Source organism: Euleptes europaea, chromosome 10 (genome assembly GCF_029931775.1).
Source record: "Euleptes europaea isolate rEulEur1 chromosome 10, rEulEur1.hap1, whole genome shotgun sequence".
NCBI classification, from domain to species: domain Eukaryota; kingdom Metazoa; phylum Chordata; class Lepidosauria; order Squamata; family Sphaerodactylidae; genus Euleptes; species Euleptes europaea.
Genome location: NC_079321.1, coordinates 16,021,680 through 16,037,742, shown reverse-complemented (window position 1 = coordinate 16,037,742; position 16,063 = coordinate 16,021,680). Strand labels below are relative to the sequence as shown.

The 16,063-nt window shown below is 47.1% G+C and overlaps 2 protein-coding genes across 2 annotated transcripts in view; one reads left to right on the top strand and one right to left on the bottom strand.

The window, feature by feature from the left end:
• Nucleotides 1-6,017, bottom strand: part of TRAF3IP1 (TRAF3 interacting protein 1) — a 29,473-nt gene extending 23,456 nt beyond the window's left edge. Inside the window, exons 1-3 of the mRNA XM_056856533.1 lie at nt 5,857-6,017; nt 2,753-2,821; nt 1,309-1,470 (exon numbers count right to left, since the gene is read on the bottom strand). Of these exons, the coding sequence (XP_056712511.1) occupies nt 1,309-1,470; nt 2,753-2,821; nt 5,857-5,979 (354 nt within the window). The 5' untranslated portion in view covers nt 5,980-6,017. The remainder of the gene's footprint in view (nt 1-1,308; nt 1,471-2,752; nt 2,822-5,856) is intronic.
• Nucleotides 6,018-7,954: 1,937 nt separating this feature from the next.
• Nucleotides 7,955-13,261, top strand: LOC130483956 (UDP-glucuronosyltransferase 1-6-like). The gene is made up of 4 exons (XM_056856865.1): nt 7,955-8,062; nt 9,913-10,055; nt 10,852-11,686; nt 13,100-13,261. Exons 1-4 carry the CDS (start codon nt 7,955-7,957, stop codon nt 13,259-13,261), a joined length of 1,248 nt encoding a protein of 415 aa, XP_056712843.1.
• The last annotated feature ends 2,802 nt before the right edge of the window (nt 13,262-16,063 follow it).

Genomic DNA, 16,063 nt, shown 5'->3' with positions numbered 1-16,063 from the left:
TTCTGTTAAAATGTAAAGGATTTGGGTTGCTTGTTTGTCATACATATTTTCTTGTCAGTCCAATATTTTCACAATATGGTCTTGCTGATTAATGAAATGCTGTTCTTTTTCTAGTTCCATTGGTCACCATTTGAAATTTAAAGCAGTAACATCAGTTTTCAGTTATTAATATGCAGCTGTAATATAAAGAAAGGGAGCATCCAAAATTACTTTAATACAAGAAGCAGTTTGAAGTGTAAATTCATATAGCAACAGGACAGAATAGACCAGATACTTCTCGGTCCAGGAACCACAAGTAAGTTGTTTGCTGAGCATAAAGCACTTTGACGGGTATACCAGGAGAGGCGGTCCCACAGATACGAAGGTCCCAGACAGTTTAGGGAAATAAGGACTGCACGTTTTATTAACTGAAGGCTGTATATAATTGGCTGTCAGAGTTCTTTTTTTGTTTGCTACATATTGTATGAAGGAGCTTAAATATATGCAAAAAGACTGATTTAGAATGGACTCATAAGATCCTAACTGAGGGGATAGGTATGAAGCCAGCAGTAGCACTAGCCAAGTTTGGAGCCAGGGTGGACTCACCCAAAGTTTTGATAGACCATTTGCTGGAGGCAACTCGCAACAGAACTATGGTTGCTTATCTGAAAATAAACAAGTAAAACTTGTGCCTTTGTCTGCTAACTTTTTATAGTAAGTGTTAAAATAAATTAGATTTTAAAAAAATAATATGAGCAGGAAAACTTGGTGAGCACCCTGAGGCATCAACTAAGGAGGAAGGGGGGGAAGAGAACTAGTACAATAATTGCCACATCCCTTCATTAAAGTACCTACGAGCAACCTCAAAACGTTCAGCTGCATTAAAAAGGTAAAGGTCCCCTGTGCAAGCACCGGGTCATTCCTGACCCATGGGATGACGTCACATTCCGACGTTTCGTAGGCAGACTATGTTTACGGGGTGGTTTGCCAGTGCCTTCCCCAGTCATCTTCCCTTTACCCCCAGCAAGCTGGGTATTCATTTTACCCACCTCGGAAGGATGGAAGGCTGAGTCAACCTTGAGCCGGCTACCTGAAACCGTCTTCCGTCGGGATAGAACTCAGGTCGTGAGCAGAGCTTGGCTGCAGTACTGCAGCTTACCACTGCGCCATGGGGCTCCTGCATTACAAGTGTCCAATTAAGGAGCATGCGAGAGGAAGGACAGTTCACTCTGCAGCTCCTGATGCTTTCCCCTCACCTCCTCGTAGGATTCCAGGCCAGTGTTTGTAACAGAAGCTTTGAAAAGGCCAGAGCCGAAAGAAGTCTCATACCTTATCGAGGCAACACCTGGCAATTGCTTGCAGCAGCTCATTGGTTCTTTCAGGTTCATGCCCAGCAACGACACGTGCTGGCTTCACTGCCAAGGGTTCCCCCGTCACCATGACAACCACATCGATGGCTTTCTGAAGGAAGGCGATTTTTGCATCTTTGTCCTGCAACAACACATTGTTAAAGGAAAGTCCTGCGGATTTAAATATGAATCATGGGGGTCTTTCTGACAGATAACTCCTTCCAACAGTAAAGATGAAGGTCCCGCGGCCAGCAGCAGGAGAATGAAGTGAAACCACTGACAAGAGACTGGGTTCTCCTCCCCCCCACCAATACTTTGGGATATTCCCCAGTTTTGCAGAAAAATATTAGTTTGCCCTCCACAAGCCATCAGAGTCACCAAGAGTCACCATTAGCCCCTGGATAAGGACTCCCTCTCATCCACAATACTGCTGTATGGGTCTTTCCTTTGAACTGACATTTGTAGCATTAATGGATTTGGGGATGCTTGTATGAACATCCCAGGATATTTTGCTTCATCCAATGTTAATCTGAGCCAGCAGCTCCAAAATTCAGAAAGACAGACAGAGAGCTACTTTTCTTTAAATTGATTTCTGAGGTCAGTTTTGGGCACGTAGGCTCCACTAAAAGAGCAGGACCATACTCACATTGGCCAATGGTACATATGGTAACAATAGTTTGTCCTATGGTTAACATGAATTCTGAACCAGCAAAACCAGAGTTACAGCCAGTGGTTTGACTCCAGAGACTGCAGTAGGAAACTGGTTAGTGTAAAATGTAGTTAGTGTAAAATGGAGCCAGTGTGGTGTGGTTAAGAGCAGTGGTTTGGAGCAGAGGGCTCTGATCTGGAGAACAGGGTTTGATTCCCCACTCCTCCACATGAGCGGCGGAGGCTAATCTGGTGAACTGGATTTGTTTTCCCACTCCTAAACATGAAGCCAGCTGGGTGACCTTGGGCTAGTCACAGTTCTCTCAGCCCTGCCTACCTCACAGGGTGTCTGTTGTGGGGAGGGGGAGGGAAAGTGTGAGACAGTTTGATTTTTCCTTAAGGGGTAGAGAAAGCTGGCATATAAAAACCAACTCTTCTTCTTCTAGTTTGACACAATGTTTCACTTGAACCTACATATTGGCAAGTATCCTACCTCTCCAAGCACAGTCAGAAAGCCTGGTTTTCCTGCAGTCCTCCACTTTCTCCGCCCCTTCTGACCCTAGGAAGATTAATCCTGGGGTCACAGTACCCCACAGAGGAACAGCTGCATGGGTGGAAGCTGGGGTGAAGTGAAATAGTTCCTTCTTCTTTCACCCTACTGAGGAAATTTTCATCCCCTTGTCTCAATATGAATACTGTGTACATAGCATTCCTGATCATTGAAAATTATGAAGTTTTCTTAGGATAAAGATTAAATAACAACATTCCAAACATACCTTAACATTATCAGATTTCATCTCTGCTTCGGTGTACAGTCCTTTCATGAAACTGGTTGATCTAGTTACCTTTAAAACATTTAAACATGTTTGTTCAGGGTTTGGAAGGCAACTTGGCTTACCATTTCCATCTATGGTTCTATTGAATTTTAATGCTTTCAGGTCTATCACTTTAAATGAGATTTCTCACTGGCGTTATAATTCTGCCTAAAAGGTTTTTGATCATGCATACAGGATCATAGAGCACTACAGATAATGACAATGTTCAGAGAAATGCTGCTCCCAGTGCTATTGTCGGGTTACATTTATAAAGATGTCTACCAATCCATCATTCTCCTTTAACTCATTAATGGCTCCTCATGTACCATTTGAGGATAACCATGCTGGCCTTATTATAAATTAGATGGCGTTTTTAATCAAGGCAGCTGCTAGGTTGCTATTGGCAGTCCTACATGAGAACAGTCAGTTCATGAAGGATAGTACCTTCAATAAGTGCAAAGAAGGGGACTTTTGGAAGATGCAAATTCTCTGTTCCTGGTGCTCTAGATACAGGGAAACTGTATCTACCAACATTCTTCTGTAAACGTATACATCCTGCTGCTGTTGGGACCTTCCTCTACAAAAAACTGTAGCATGGGTACAAAGTAGTACTCAGAAATCTTGCACTTGTTTTCTCATGCAACTAACAGCACTCTTTAAAGAAAATGTGAAAACTGCTACCCTAGATTTTACAGCATGACATAAGGGTAAGAATGTTGATAACAACGTAGGAGAACTGAGTTCGAATCGCCACTTTGCCATGGAAGCTCACTGAGTAATCTTGGGCCTGCATCTCACTCTCTCAGACTACCCTACCTCACAGGATTGTTGTTGTGAGGATAAGACAGAGAAAATAATGATGTTGTCAGTTATTTTTTGTCCCCATTGGGGAGAAAAGTCGGACATAAATAAAAAAACAGTAATTAACTTTAAGAAGAGGAATGTCAGCATTTGGTACTTAACGGAGAAAAGACAGCAATGCAACGTAATGATATGAATCACCAATTCGAAAACAAGGATGTCTTTTTTTAGCCTTCAGTACATCACAGGAACAATTCAGCCAAACTCAAGAAGAGCTAAATCCCATTTTCCACATGGGAGTGTTAAACATATACTTAAATCTCTCTCAAGGCTGCCAACTTGGAAGGCTTTAAGAGGGGAGTGGACATGTTCATGGAGGAGAGGGCTATCCATGTTTTCTAGTCATACTAGTCAATACTAGTCATGCTGCATACCTGTTCTCTCTAGTAACAGAGGAGTATGCCTATTATTTTGGGTGCGATGGAACACAGGCAGGATGGTGCTGCTGCAGTTGTCTAGTTTGTGGGCTTCCTAGAGGCATCTGGTTGGCCACTGTGTGAACAGAGTGCTGGACATGATGGACCTTGGTCTGATCCAGCATGGCCTTTCTTATGTTCTCAGTGATATCAATGGGGCTGGGCCAAGGTTTGATCTATCTGTTCCTTACAACTACACTTTTAAAAAAGATTATCCCAGAATTATAACTGAACTCCAGACAACAGAGATCAATTTCCCCGGGGGAAGAAAATGACAGCTTCAGAGAGTAGACGCTATGGTAAAGCATAGATTCTGGACAAAATCCCTCCCCAAATTCCCCCAATCCTCAGGTACTACTTCCAAATCTTCAGTAATTTCCCAGGCCATAGTTGCCAGCCCTACTTGCCCACCTCTGAGGCACCAAGGACCTAGAATAGAAGAGTTTATCCTCCCTGCAGTGTCCCCCAGAGGATTCAGGAGGTCTCCTCTCAGCAATACCACCCATGAGCATGATTTGAAGCCCCCCCCCCCAACAGTCTTCCTAAGGAACCTTGCAAACTCTGAGATGGGAAACTTTATCCTGGCCTTTGGCTGTAATAAAACAGTAGTTGCTGAGTTGGGAAATACCTGGAGATTTGGGGTGTGCAACGTGGGGAGAGTGAGGTTTAGAGAGGGACTCTGTTGGCATATGCCACAAAGTCCACCCCCAAAGCAGTCATTTTCTTCAGGGGAACCGATCTCTGTCGTCTGGATAGGATTGCAAGGTCTGGGCTGGGAAACACCTGGAGATTTGGGGTGTGCAACCTGGGAAGAGTGGGGTTTAGAGAGGGACTCTGTTGGCATATAATGCCACAAAGTCCACCCCCAAAGCAGTCATTTTCTTCAGGGGAACCGACCTCTGTCGTCTGGATAGGTTCGCCAGCTCTGGGCAATGGAGATTTGGGGGGGCGGAGCCTGAGGAGGGCGGGGTTTGGGGCAGGGCTTCAACGCCATAAGAGTCCAATTGCCAAAGCAGCCATTTTCTCCAGGGGAACTGGGTGGGAGGTCAGCTGTAACAGCGGGAGATCTCCAGCTGCCTCCTTATAGGAGATTATGTGTGGGAAATGATATATTTTATTTAAAAAAATTTAAAATGATAATAGGAAGGACTGATGAAGAAGTCATATTCAAAGAATTTGAAACGGCCATATCCTCCACGAATTTTTCCCTCATTGAATATTGATATCCTCCTACCTACCTGCATTGAGAAGAGTGCAGAAGAATGATGTTTGTACTCTCTGAGACACGTCATATATGAACTGTACCCTTTCTTCCTTCACCTTTGAGGTGGTGGATTGCGTGTTCGTGTTACTGTTGTACTTGTGTGTTGTACACATTTTATATGTGATTTAGAATATTGACGTATAAGGTTAGGCACAGTAGCGCATAAAGATATTTTTGCACTTTAAATCTGATTTCGCTCCTGCACTGATCGCCTAATCTCCCCGATACTAGTTCAGTGGTGTCGATTTCTCCCCCGCCTCCTGGAGGCTGGCAACCCCAAGTCGGGAGGAGATCCACTGTACCACCGGGAGGTCTCCAGGCCCCACCTGGAGGTTGGCAAGCTCATTCCTACGGTTCCCTCAGGGCCGCTTCCGGGCGCTGCGCGAGGCCTGCTGGCTGTGCCGCCATCGTCCCCTCTCGCCCCCCCCACCCACACCGCCCGCTGCTCTCTCCTGCGCATGCCCAAGCAACGGCGCCCCGCTCTCGGCCCTCCTGCCCCGGCCCCCGGCCCCGCGCAAGCTGACCTCGCCGATCACGTCGTGCAGGTAGCGGAAGGGGGGCTTGCTGAGGAGGCGCTCCGTCAGCGGCGGCTTCCGGATCACTCGGCCCAGCAGCTCCTGCGTGCGCCGCACCATGGAGCCCTCCATGGCGGCCCCGTCTGCCGACAGGCGCGCTCGTTGCCACCCAACTGCGCGGCCCTAGCAACGGGCGGGCGGGCGGGGGCGGGGCCCGCCCCGTTCTCCCAGGCGGGCGGCGCCCGTTGATGACGTAAGGGCCTGCGCCGGCCTCCTCCCGTTCAACGCAAGCGGAAGAAGGGTGTTATGGGGAGGTGGGGGGAACATTGCTGGTTTGTCACCCACCCACTTTTGCAGCCCAGCCCATTGGTGAGGGTCAGCCTAGAGATGCACACCATGTTTTCTTTGTATGTTTTTTATTATGAAAAATGCAATAAAAATTTATAACAAAAAAAAAAAAAGAGAAATGCACACCATGCACAATAATCACCAACTTCAGCTGAGCCTGTGTTTTTTGTTGCTTGCTGCCGGCCACATATTATTTATTTGATTTTAATCCCACCCTTCTCCAAGCAGCTCATGGTGCTGTACGTGGTTCTCTCTTTCCCCCCACGACAATTCTGCATAGCAGCTTAAACAGAGAGAAACTGACTGGTCCAAAGGTCTCCCAGAAAATTCATGGCTGAGTTGGGATTTGAACTCAGGTTTCTCCAGTTGGTTAAAATGAAGAGGACTGGGAGAAGAGTAGCATCACCCAAAAATGGTGCTCACCCAAGGCCCAACCTCCCTACCCAGCTATGCAATAAAAGATAAAAAAAGAGCACTCATATTTTGAAAATGGCCCCAAAAATGAATAGTATGTGTGTGTGCGGAGGGGGGGGGGGGGCCTCAAGAGTTCTGCAAAATAGCTTGAAAAAAATTCTTCAACAGTGCAGAGTGGAAGCCAGCTGGTACTGTGGAGAAAAGAAGAAGTGAAACCAACAATGCAATTTATACAGGACTTAAAAACCCTCACTACCAAAATGAAATAGTTCAGGATATGCTATATATACCAGCATCCCCAAGGCAGTGCACATAAAAACATTAAAATATTTAAGCAATTAAAAACAACATGTGATTCTTGTTCTCTCACTGGGACAAAGAAACACCAGAGTCCATCCAAAAATAATCTCAAATGCCATTCGAGAATCATAAGTATCTTGTAGGCTGACTTCTATAGGAAGTACTTAGAGGCTCTATATTGACTGTGTTTAATTTAAGATGTCGCACAATGTAAAATAGTGAATTACAGCCCATTCCTGAAGGGGGGGAGGATGTGCGGCGGCCGGGCAAAGCACAGCCGTGGCGCCTCCACAGAGGCTTCCCAGCCACCGAAAGTAAAATAAAAACAATTTAAAATGCAAAACGGGGGAATGCCCCCATCGAAAACAGCGAGGCTATACCACTGAAAAGGTTGGCATAGCAACGCTGCAACTCGAGAGGGCGGTCCCAGGGTGAAAGGGGTTAGGAGATGCTGCCTAAAGGCAGCTCCACCCCCCCAGAACACTGGCGTGGGGACTTGCGCCGCTGGAAAGCGGCCAGGAAGCAGCGCCAGCGGTGGAGCCCCACAGAAGTGTGGCGTCCCAGGGCTGGCATGAGTGCCCCTTGTCCCGATTCACCCCCCCCCCTTCCTACTATCCCTTCCGTGTTCCAGTTTTACTGCTGGAAAATTTGGGGGGAATCCTTCAGGAAAAACTCGTTTTTCCTGGGTCCCCTTCCACTGTGAGAGCAGACTGCAAACCAACAGACCTTTAAACCAAGCATGATGCTTGAGCAACCAATTAGGGCAGCTTTCCTGACACGAAGTTGACATGAAGGTCAGATTCCAGTTTCTTATTTGAGATGTTGTTTTCCGCTAAAGTTTAACTGAAATTATACTTGTTACTATGGAGGCAACCCGACTGCGTTGCCTCCAAAGGAGGTTTTGGCCCCGCTGAAACCTACTCCAGGCGCAAAAAATCAGTGCAACCCTCAAAGGGGCGTTCCCAGGCCAAAAGGCCTTAGGAAGCCACCTAAAGGTGGCCCCGCTTCCAGGCTGCCGCCATTACGCCCGGGAACGCATCCCGGGATGCAGTTATGCCCCAAGTACACCTCCCGGAACGCCGGCGTTCAGACGCCACCGGACACCCCCATCGGCGTCCTGGGGCGGCACTACCGCAGCAGCGCCCCGCGACCGGCATCCAGGCCTTTCTGCCAGCATCGGGCTTCCTGATGCTGGTGCTAGCTGGCTAGATGCTGGCGCGGGAGGCCTGGACGCCGGCGCAAGCCCTTCCCACTCTCCACAGACACTTTCGTTCCTGATGCCATTGCATCTCAGGAATGCTCTGTCTGTCTTCTTCGTTTTCTTCCTGTCGTCCAGCTGTGTGGGGCAGCAGTGCCCGGGCGCAGGAAATCTCCTGCTTCCAGTGGGCAGCTGGCAACCCTAGATTATTCACCCAGCAATGTGCTAGCCCCTATTCCCCCCCCCCACCTGCCCATGAGGCTACATTGGCATGACAAAAGTCAACTTCAGGATGACATCAATATAATGTTGCACTGGTATCATGGTAATGTTATGCTGGCCTCTTTCCGAGCCCCATCCCCTTTCTGTGCAGTGGCCTCCCTGTATCTTTTGAGACTAGGGCTGCCAACCTCCAGGTACTAGCTGGAGATCTTCTGCTATTACAACTCCAGCCAATAGAGTTCAGTTCACCTGGAGAAAATGGCCACTTTGGCAATTGGACTCTGTGGCATTGAAGTCCCTCCCCTCCCCAAACCCCGTCCTCCTCTGGCTCCGTCCCCAAAAACCTCCTGCCGGTTACGGAGAGGGACCTGGCAACCCTATTTGAGACACCGGTATTTGAGAAACGGTGGTGAAGCCACACACTATGCTTTGTAGAGGCAGGGAGGAGGAAGAGAAATGGGAGACATTTGCCCCATTGATCTTGGAGGCATGGAGTCCTTTGGCCTCGCTTGCCTGTCTGGGGTGCATTGAGCTTTGGTCCCCAACTGGAGGAGTGGAGATTCTAGTTAGGTATTTGTATCTCTAAGGAGGAGTATCTTTCAGGAGTCAGTGTTAGCAAAACATTTTTCCTGTGTTTGTTATCAGCCTTTGTTCTGTTTGAGCAAAGCACTCCCTTTATGTCCAAAGTGCTTTTTCTCCTGATTATCCACATGTGCCTGACAGGAGGCCAGAGAGGTGGAACCCAATGTCTGAGATACGAGTGTTTTGCTTGGGACTTTCTAACAGGTACTAATTTAAATCACGAACAAAAATAGAACAGTTAAAAATGTCTGCTGATCAGGCACCAACTTCCTCCAAAAATGATTTTATTTTGTTTTTTTTAAAAGTATAGTTTGTTGAGCCCAGTTCTGAATCTGTACCGGTGAAAATTTATTAGTGGTTATCTCTAGCAAAAATAAAAAGCCACAATTATCAGAAGCCCTAGAAATGCTGATCATAGGTTTACAGGTTCACAGCACCTTCATTTCCAAAGGGGATGTATGAATGTTGGTGGGCTATACACTGAGGCATTACATTCTTAGTTCCAGAAGGGTGTAGTTCCTACCCTGAGGCTGCTTATCTTATATAAAACCTGAACATTCTTGCCTTAACTTTCTTCAACACCCACAAAAAAAAAACGAAATAACCTTCTGCTGGAAGAAGATGCTGCTAACATTCAATGTAAATAGAATGGGGAGCCAGCGTGGTATAGTGGTTAAGAGCAGTGGTTTGGAGCGGTGGACTCTGATCTGGAGAACTGGGTTTGATTTCCCACTCCTCCACATGAGTGGCGGAGGCTAATCTGGTGAACTAGATTTGTTTCCCCACTCCTATACATGAAGCCAGCTGGGTGACCTTAGGCTAGTCACACTTTCTCAGCCCTGCCTACCTCACAGGGTGTCTGTTGTGGGGAGGGGAAGGGAAGGTGATTGTAAGGCGGTTTGAGTCTCCCTTAAGTGGTAGGGAAAGTCGGCACCTAAAAACCAACTCTTCTTCTAAATCCACTTTTTAAAAATAGTCTTTTAATATTTGTTTGAATGCAGGTTCACAAAGATGTGGTAGCCATGTCAGCAGAGGAGGAAGAAGAACCTCCAGTGTGCCCCCTAAGAGGGAGGAAAGCCTCCTCCATCTGCAGTCCTTGCCTTATGGGAGATTCCCATGACGGCTCTTGGAACACTGATGCAATGTACTCTTTGCTTTATGGGCTCTTCTTTCTCCCTGCATGCATGGAAGTCAGAGAGAAATAAAAAGTTCATTAAAGCTTGTGATGAGGTCTGCAAACATTGGGCAACGACTGAAACTGACTGAAGCCTGGGCCTTATTTGGAGGCTCTAACTATGTCCTCCCCAGCAAAATACTGACAGCTGGGTGGCCCAAATGGGAACCCAGGAGGGCCAACTGTTGGTGGCTCATATGGGACACCAGGAGGGCCAAGTGTTTCCCACTAAAAGTCCATCCTCATATGTAAGGCTTCCTGTCAATGATGATATGCAAACTGGGGCGGAGCCTGAGGAGGGCTGAGTTTGGGGAGGGAAGGGACTTGAATGCCATAGTGTCCAATTGCCAAAGCGGCCATTTTCTCCAGGTGAACGGATCTCTATCGGCTGGAGATCCGTTGTAATAGCAGGAGATCTGGAGGCTGGCAACCCTACCTACCTCTCTTTACTGAACAGCTATAGTTGGGGCTTATAGTTAATTCCCCAATTCGCTCTCAAACTGCATAACTGCAAGTCCCCCTTCCTTCAGTGCTTCCTGTTTCAGTTGATTCAACCTTTACATGGCAAACATTCTCTAAGGACTATTCTGCCATGCAGTGCCCACCGATTGTGCTAAGCTAATGATTAACAGACTCTGGGAGCATATAAGGCTTAAGTTTATATTTCTTTCTCAATCCTGAACTTACAAAGCAGGCAAAAGGTTCCTTTCATTGAGAACGTTTTTCCAAGCAGAGCAATGACTTTTCTCCGACTCCGGCCTAACAGGTTGGCTAGCTGGCTTCTCTGTTTACTAACGGCCTTCGGCTTCATTGCAAGCGAGAAGCTGCTAGTGATCCCTCAAGATGGAAGCCATTGGCTCAGCATGCGTAGCGTGGCAGAGAAGCTTCACGAAAGAGGACATGAAATAGTGGTGGTAGCGCCAGAAACAAATTTGCTCTTGAGAGAATCAGAGTATTACGAGAGGAAAACATACCCGGTGCCATATTCAGAAGAGGAACTCAAAAGGAGTTTTCAAAAGTTTGCTGCAAACCTGTTCCGTAAGGTTCCTTTTCCTCACTCAATTCTTCAGGAATACCGGAACAACATGTATATAATAAACCTGTTTTTCTACAACTGTGACAGTCTTCTGAAGAACAGAGAAGTCATACGATACCTGGAAGAAAGTCATTTTGATGCCCTGTTGACAGATCCAGCTCTGCCATGCGGAGTCATCCTAGCCGAGCACCTCTCCATCCCATCTGTATACTTTTTCCGTGGGTTCCCATGCAGTCTAGAGCATGCCATTTGCAAATCCCCAAATCCAGTTTCCTACGTCCCAAGATGCTACACCAGGCACACGGACCAAATGACTTTCACCCAACGTCTGGTTAATCTGTTGGTGAATTCTTTGGAGACGTCGCTTTTTAAGACCCTTTATACCAAGTATCAAGATATTGCATCAGAGTTTCTGCAGAGAGATGTTCACTTGCCAACCCTTTACAGGAACGGTTCCATCTGGCTTTTGCGCTATGACTTTGTGTTTGAGTTTCCCCGGCCTCTTATGCCGAACATGGTCTTCATAGGCGGGATCAACTGTGAGGAAAGAAAACCCCTACCTCAGGTATGTCATCTTTTAATGGTCAGTCTGTAAGGAATACATGTGCATTTAAGCAGGAAAGGATGTGTGCGTGTCATGATACGTGGAAGGCTACAAACAAGGATCAATAATAACTAGGGTTGCCAACCTCCGGGTGGTGGCTGGAGATCTCCCACTATTCCAACTGATCTCCAGGCAACAGAGATCAGTTCCCCTGGAGAAAATGGCCCCTTTGGCAATTGGACTCTATGGCATTGAAGTTCCTCCTCTCTCCAAACGCTGCCCTCCCAGGCTCCACCCCCAAAATCTTTAGGTATTTCCCAAGCTGGAACAGGCAACCCTAGTTGCCATGTACCAGCAAGGAGACTGCACTGCATTGCTTCCTCCTGGGCATCCTCCAAACCAGAAATGGAAGATGGAGTGCAGGGCCTCTGGGTTAGGGTTGCCAGTTCCCTCTTCGCAACCGGTGGGGGTGGGATGGGGCAGAGCCTGAGGAGGGCGGGGTTTGGGGAGGGGAGGGACTTCAATGTCATCGAGTCCACTTGCCCAAACGGCCATTTTCTCCAGGGGAACTGATCTCTATCAACTGGTGATCAGTTGTATTAGCAGGAGATCTCCAGCTAGTACCTGGAGACCTACTCTGGGTGGAAGATGAACCAAGGGGGATACAAAAGAAGATGCGCTCCTTCAAGCTCTTTCCCCCTTCATTGATCGGGATCAATCCGGAGTTGGGGCTTTCCTGGAGCACTGGCACTTGACCGAACACTCTGATCTCTGGTACCACCTCTGAGTGGAGAGACAAGAGGGAAGGATTAACAATTACAGAAAGTCAGGAAACACAGCAGTGATCAGGGAAATCACGCTATTGGCCCACAGAGAGAAAAAGAGGAGAAAGAGAATGTGTTAAAGAAGCCAGTGAGTGGGGGGGAAATTGTAACAGAGTTTTCCACCATGAATGATAAGCTACCGCAATATTCAGCAGTATGCCGCATAAACTGCTTTCTTGACATGTTTGTTCGGTTTACAAGCATTAAAATTGTTTAAGGCTGAAGTGTTCATAGACGAAATGTTGAAACATCATAAGATTGCAAATGCTATGCCAAGAACATAGGGCTCCTCGAATTAATTGTGGTTTCTAAGTTAGTTCACTCAAGTTCACGGTAGATTTCAAAATGTCACCAGAAATCCAGAGCAGAAGGGATGGAACGACGATATTTAACGCCAATCCAGCATTTCTTTCTAATTTCAGTAGGATGTCTAGGACATTAATGAAGTTGATGAAGTACAAGAAGTGATGACATACACAGAAAGCAGACAAGTTGAACCCTTCTTGAAGTCTTATATGCAGTCATCTATGAAACTAAGCGAAATTTATACATGCCGATATTGAGAAATGGACATTACTTTGTTACGCCAACATTCTGACCGTGCACTCAGCCACCCACAGCAGCGTTTGTGGGTGTCGTCGAGGTCTCCTATGCAAATATTAGCGAGATCTTGACCTGTTCTGCTACAGAAGCTGACTCAGCTTGTGAGATGAGCCTTCTGCTGGACCCAGCCATCACCTTTAGGGAAATTCCCTATATGAGCCTGCCCTGAGTTCACAGCCACTGTGACATCAATTTGTCTGTGATCCTGCAGGCTAGCCTACCAGCTGCTTGTTATGTGCATTAAAAACCCTTTGAATGTTTTTGCCTCAACCCTGGACTTGCTTTTGGACCTCGCCTCCAGACTATGCGAGCTTCTGAGCTTCTTTCACTTGTTAGATCAAATCAAGCCTGCACTGTCCCTATAAGCTAAAATGACTAAACTGAGGCTATCGTACTTTGGTCACATTACAAGAAGACAAGACTCACTAGGAAAGACAATAAAGCTAGGAAAAGTTGAAGGCAGCAGGAAAAGAGGAAGACCCTAGATGAGATGGAGTGACTCTGTAAAGGAAGCCACGGCCCTCAATTTGCAAGATCTGAGCAAGGTTGTTAAAGATAGGATGTTTTGGAGGACATTGATTCATAGGGTTGCTGAGAGTCGAAAGCGACGGCACTTAACCCACACACAACATTCATAAACCACTCCTGGTTTATATGCATAATGTCATTATTTGGGTTGCCAGCTCTGGGTGGGGAAATACCTGGAGATTTTGGGGGTGGAGCCTGGGGAGGGCAGCGTTTGGGGAGGGGAGGGACTTCAATGGGGTATAATACCATAGAGTCCACCTTCCAAAGCGGCCTTTTTCTCCAGGTGAACTGATCTCTGTCGCCTGGAGATCAGCTGTATAAGCAGGAGATCTCCAGCCGCCACCTGGAGGTTGGCAACCCTAATGCCAAACTTGAAGAGCGAGAAGGAGCTGCCCAGGAGGCAGAAGCAGCTGTGCGTGGCTCTCTTGCCTTCTTCTAAGCCCCACGCAGTGCTGACAGGACTTGAAGAAGGGCAAAGTCTTGAACTGAGGCCATGCTCAGACCCTTCTCTAGCCTTCCTCCCAGGTGCAAATGAAATACCTCCCTAGAGGCTTCTGGATATTGCGGGGCCCTCTTTCATTTCCAGCTGTCAGGATGATGAGGAATGGAAATGGAAAACAACTATTGATTTGTGCTGATGGAGGAGTGCAAAGAAGGTGCCACCTTGAGGCGGGTGCATTTCCCTGCATGCATGTACAAGGAGGGCCCAAAGCAGACCATTTTGTCCAGGAAACTCCAAGAACTGGATCCAACCCTGTCTATCATTCTATATAGTGATTTTTTAATCCTAGCCTTCCTCCAAGAAGCTTTGCCATTCACTTCAATTTTCCTCTGTGTCATCCCAAGTCTGTGTCCCTCATCACTAAGCTACTGTCTTTGTTCATTTTCTTCTCCACACAGATCTCTTTGCACACCCAACTCTCAATGTGGCCAATTCACACATTACAAAGTCCATTCAGTATAAGGCAGCTTCATGTGACCATGTGATCTGTGTCCAGCCCTTAGGTCTTTTGGACACCCCTTGAACTGTTGAGGCCGCTGCAAAATTTGTCCCGTAAGAGTTAGAAACCTGAACTGGATGGACCAGGCTAGTCCAATATTGTCAGATCTTGGAAGCTAAGCAGGGTCAGCCCTGGTTTGTATATGGATGGGAAACTGCCAAGGAATTCCAAGGTCGCTATGCAGAGGCAGACAACGGCAAACCACCTCTGAACGTCTCTTGCCTTGAAAACCCTACGTAATTGCCATAAGTCAGCTGCATCTTGATGGCATTTTCCATCTAAGAGTTGGAAATTAGCTCCTGCATTGTAGGAGGCGAGATGACTTAACCCTTTGGAATCTGTGGTTTGCTTTCTTGCAAATTGGGAAGGGGCTGTGGCTCAGTGGTAGAGCCTCTGCTTGGCATGTAGAAGGTCCCAGGTTCAATCCCTGGCATCTCCGGTTAAAGGGACTAGGCAAGTAGGTGATGAGAAAGACCTCTGCCTGGGACCCTGGAGAGCTGCTGCCGGAGTAGACAAGACTGACTGATGGACCAAGGGTCTGATTCAGTATAAGGCAGCTTCATGTCTTCAACCGAAAAGGAAGAGGCCTTTGATCTCTTGATTGGACCTAACCTAAGATGCCCCAAGTATATTTCACATTATTTTATTTTGTCCTTGGCACCCATGCCCGAAAAAGAACCTGTCCGTGATAAAGGCATGCAAGTTTTACCTTCAAGTCAAATATTCCATTTCACTGAGCGGGGGTGGGGGGGATATTTAGGCCAGAGTTGCTTCATCAGCAACCTCATCTTCAATATATAATCATTAACAAAGGCAGGGGGCAGGAGGCAGAGAGTACTTAAGCAGCAAGGAGGGTATGCTTTTCACTCCAATTTTTAAAAGAAGCTTTGCGTTTATGTGTCGTGGCCTTAGAGATGGATTCTTCCCTTCCTCGCCTCGATGCTTGTGCTGTCTGTTTTCTCTTTGTACTCGCGACCCTCGGAGAAGGTGGAAGGCTGTTAGTGATCCCTCAAGATGGAAGCCACTGGCTCAGTATGCGTTCTGTAGTAGAGAAACTCAGCGAAAAAGGCCACGAAATAGTGGTAGTGGCTCCAGAAGTAAACTTGCTTTTTAAAGAATCCAAGTATTACACCCTGATAACACATGCGGTGCCGTACACGCCGGACGATCTCGCTCATCGTTTCCGCCTGTTTGGCAACCAGCCCTTCGATGAAGTACCTTTTCCTTCCATGATCATAGGAGCGTTTAAGATCATGAGCTTTCTTTCTGAGCTGTTTTTCATGAATTGCGAGAGCCTTTTGCGGAACGGAGAAATCATGCGGTCCTTAGAAAAGAGTGGATTTGATGCCCTTTTGACAGATCCAGCTTTGCCATGCGGGGTGATCATTGCTGAATATCTCTCCATCCCATCTGTGTACTTCTTCCGGGGATTCCCGTGCAAC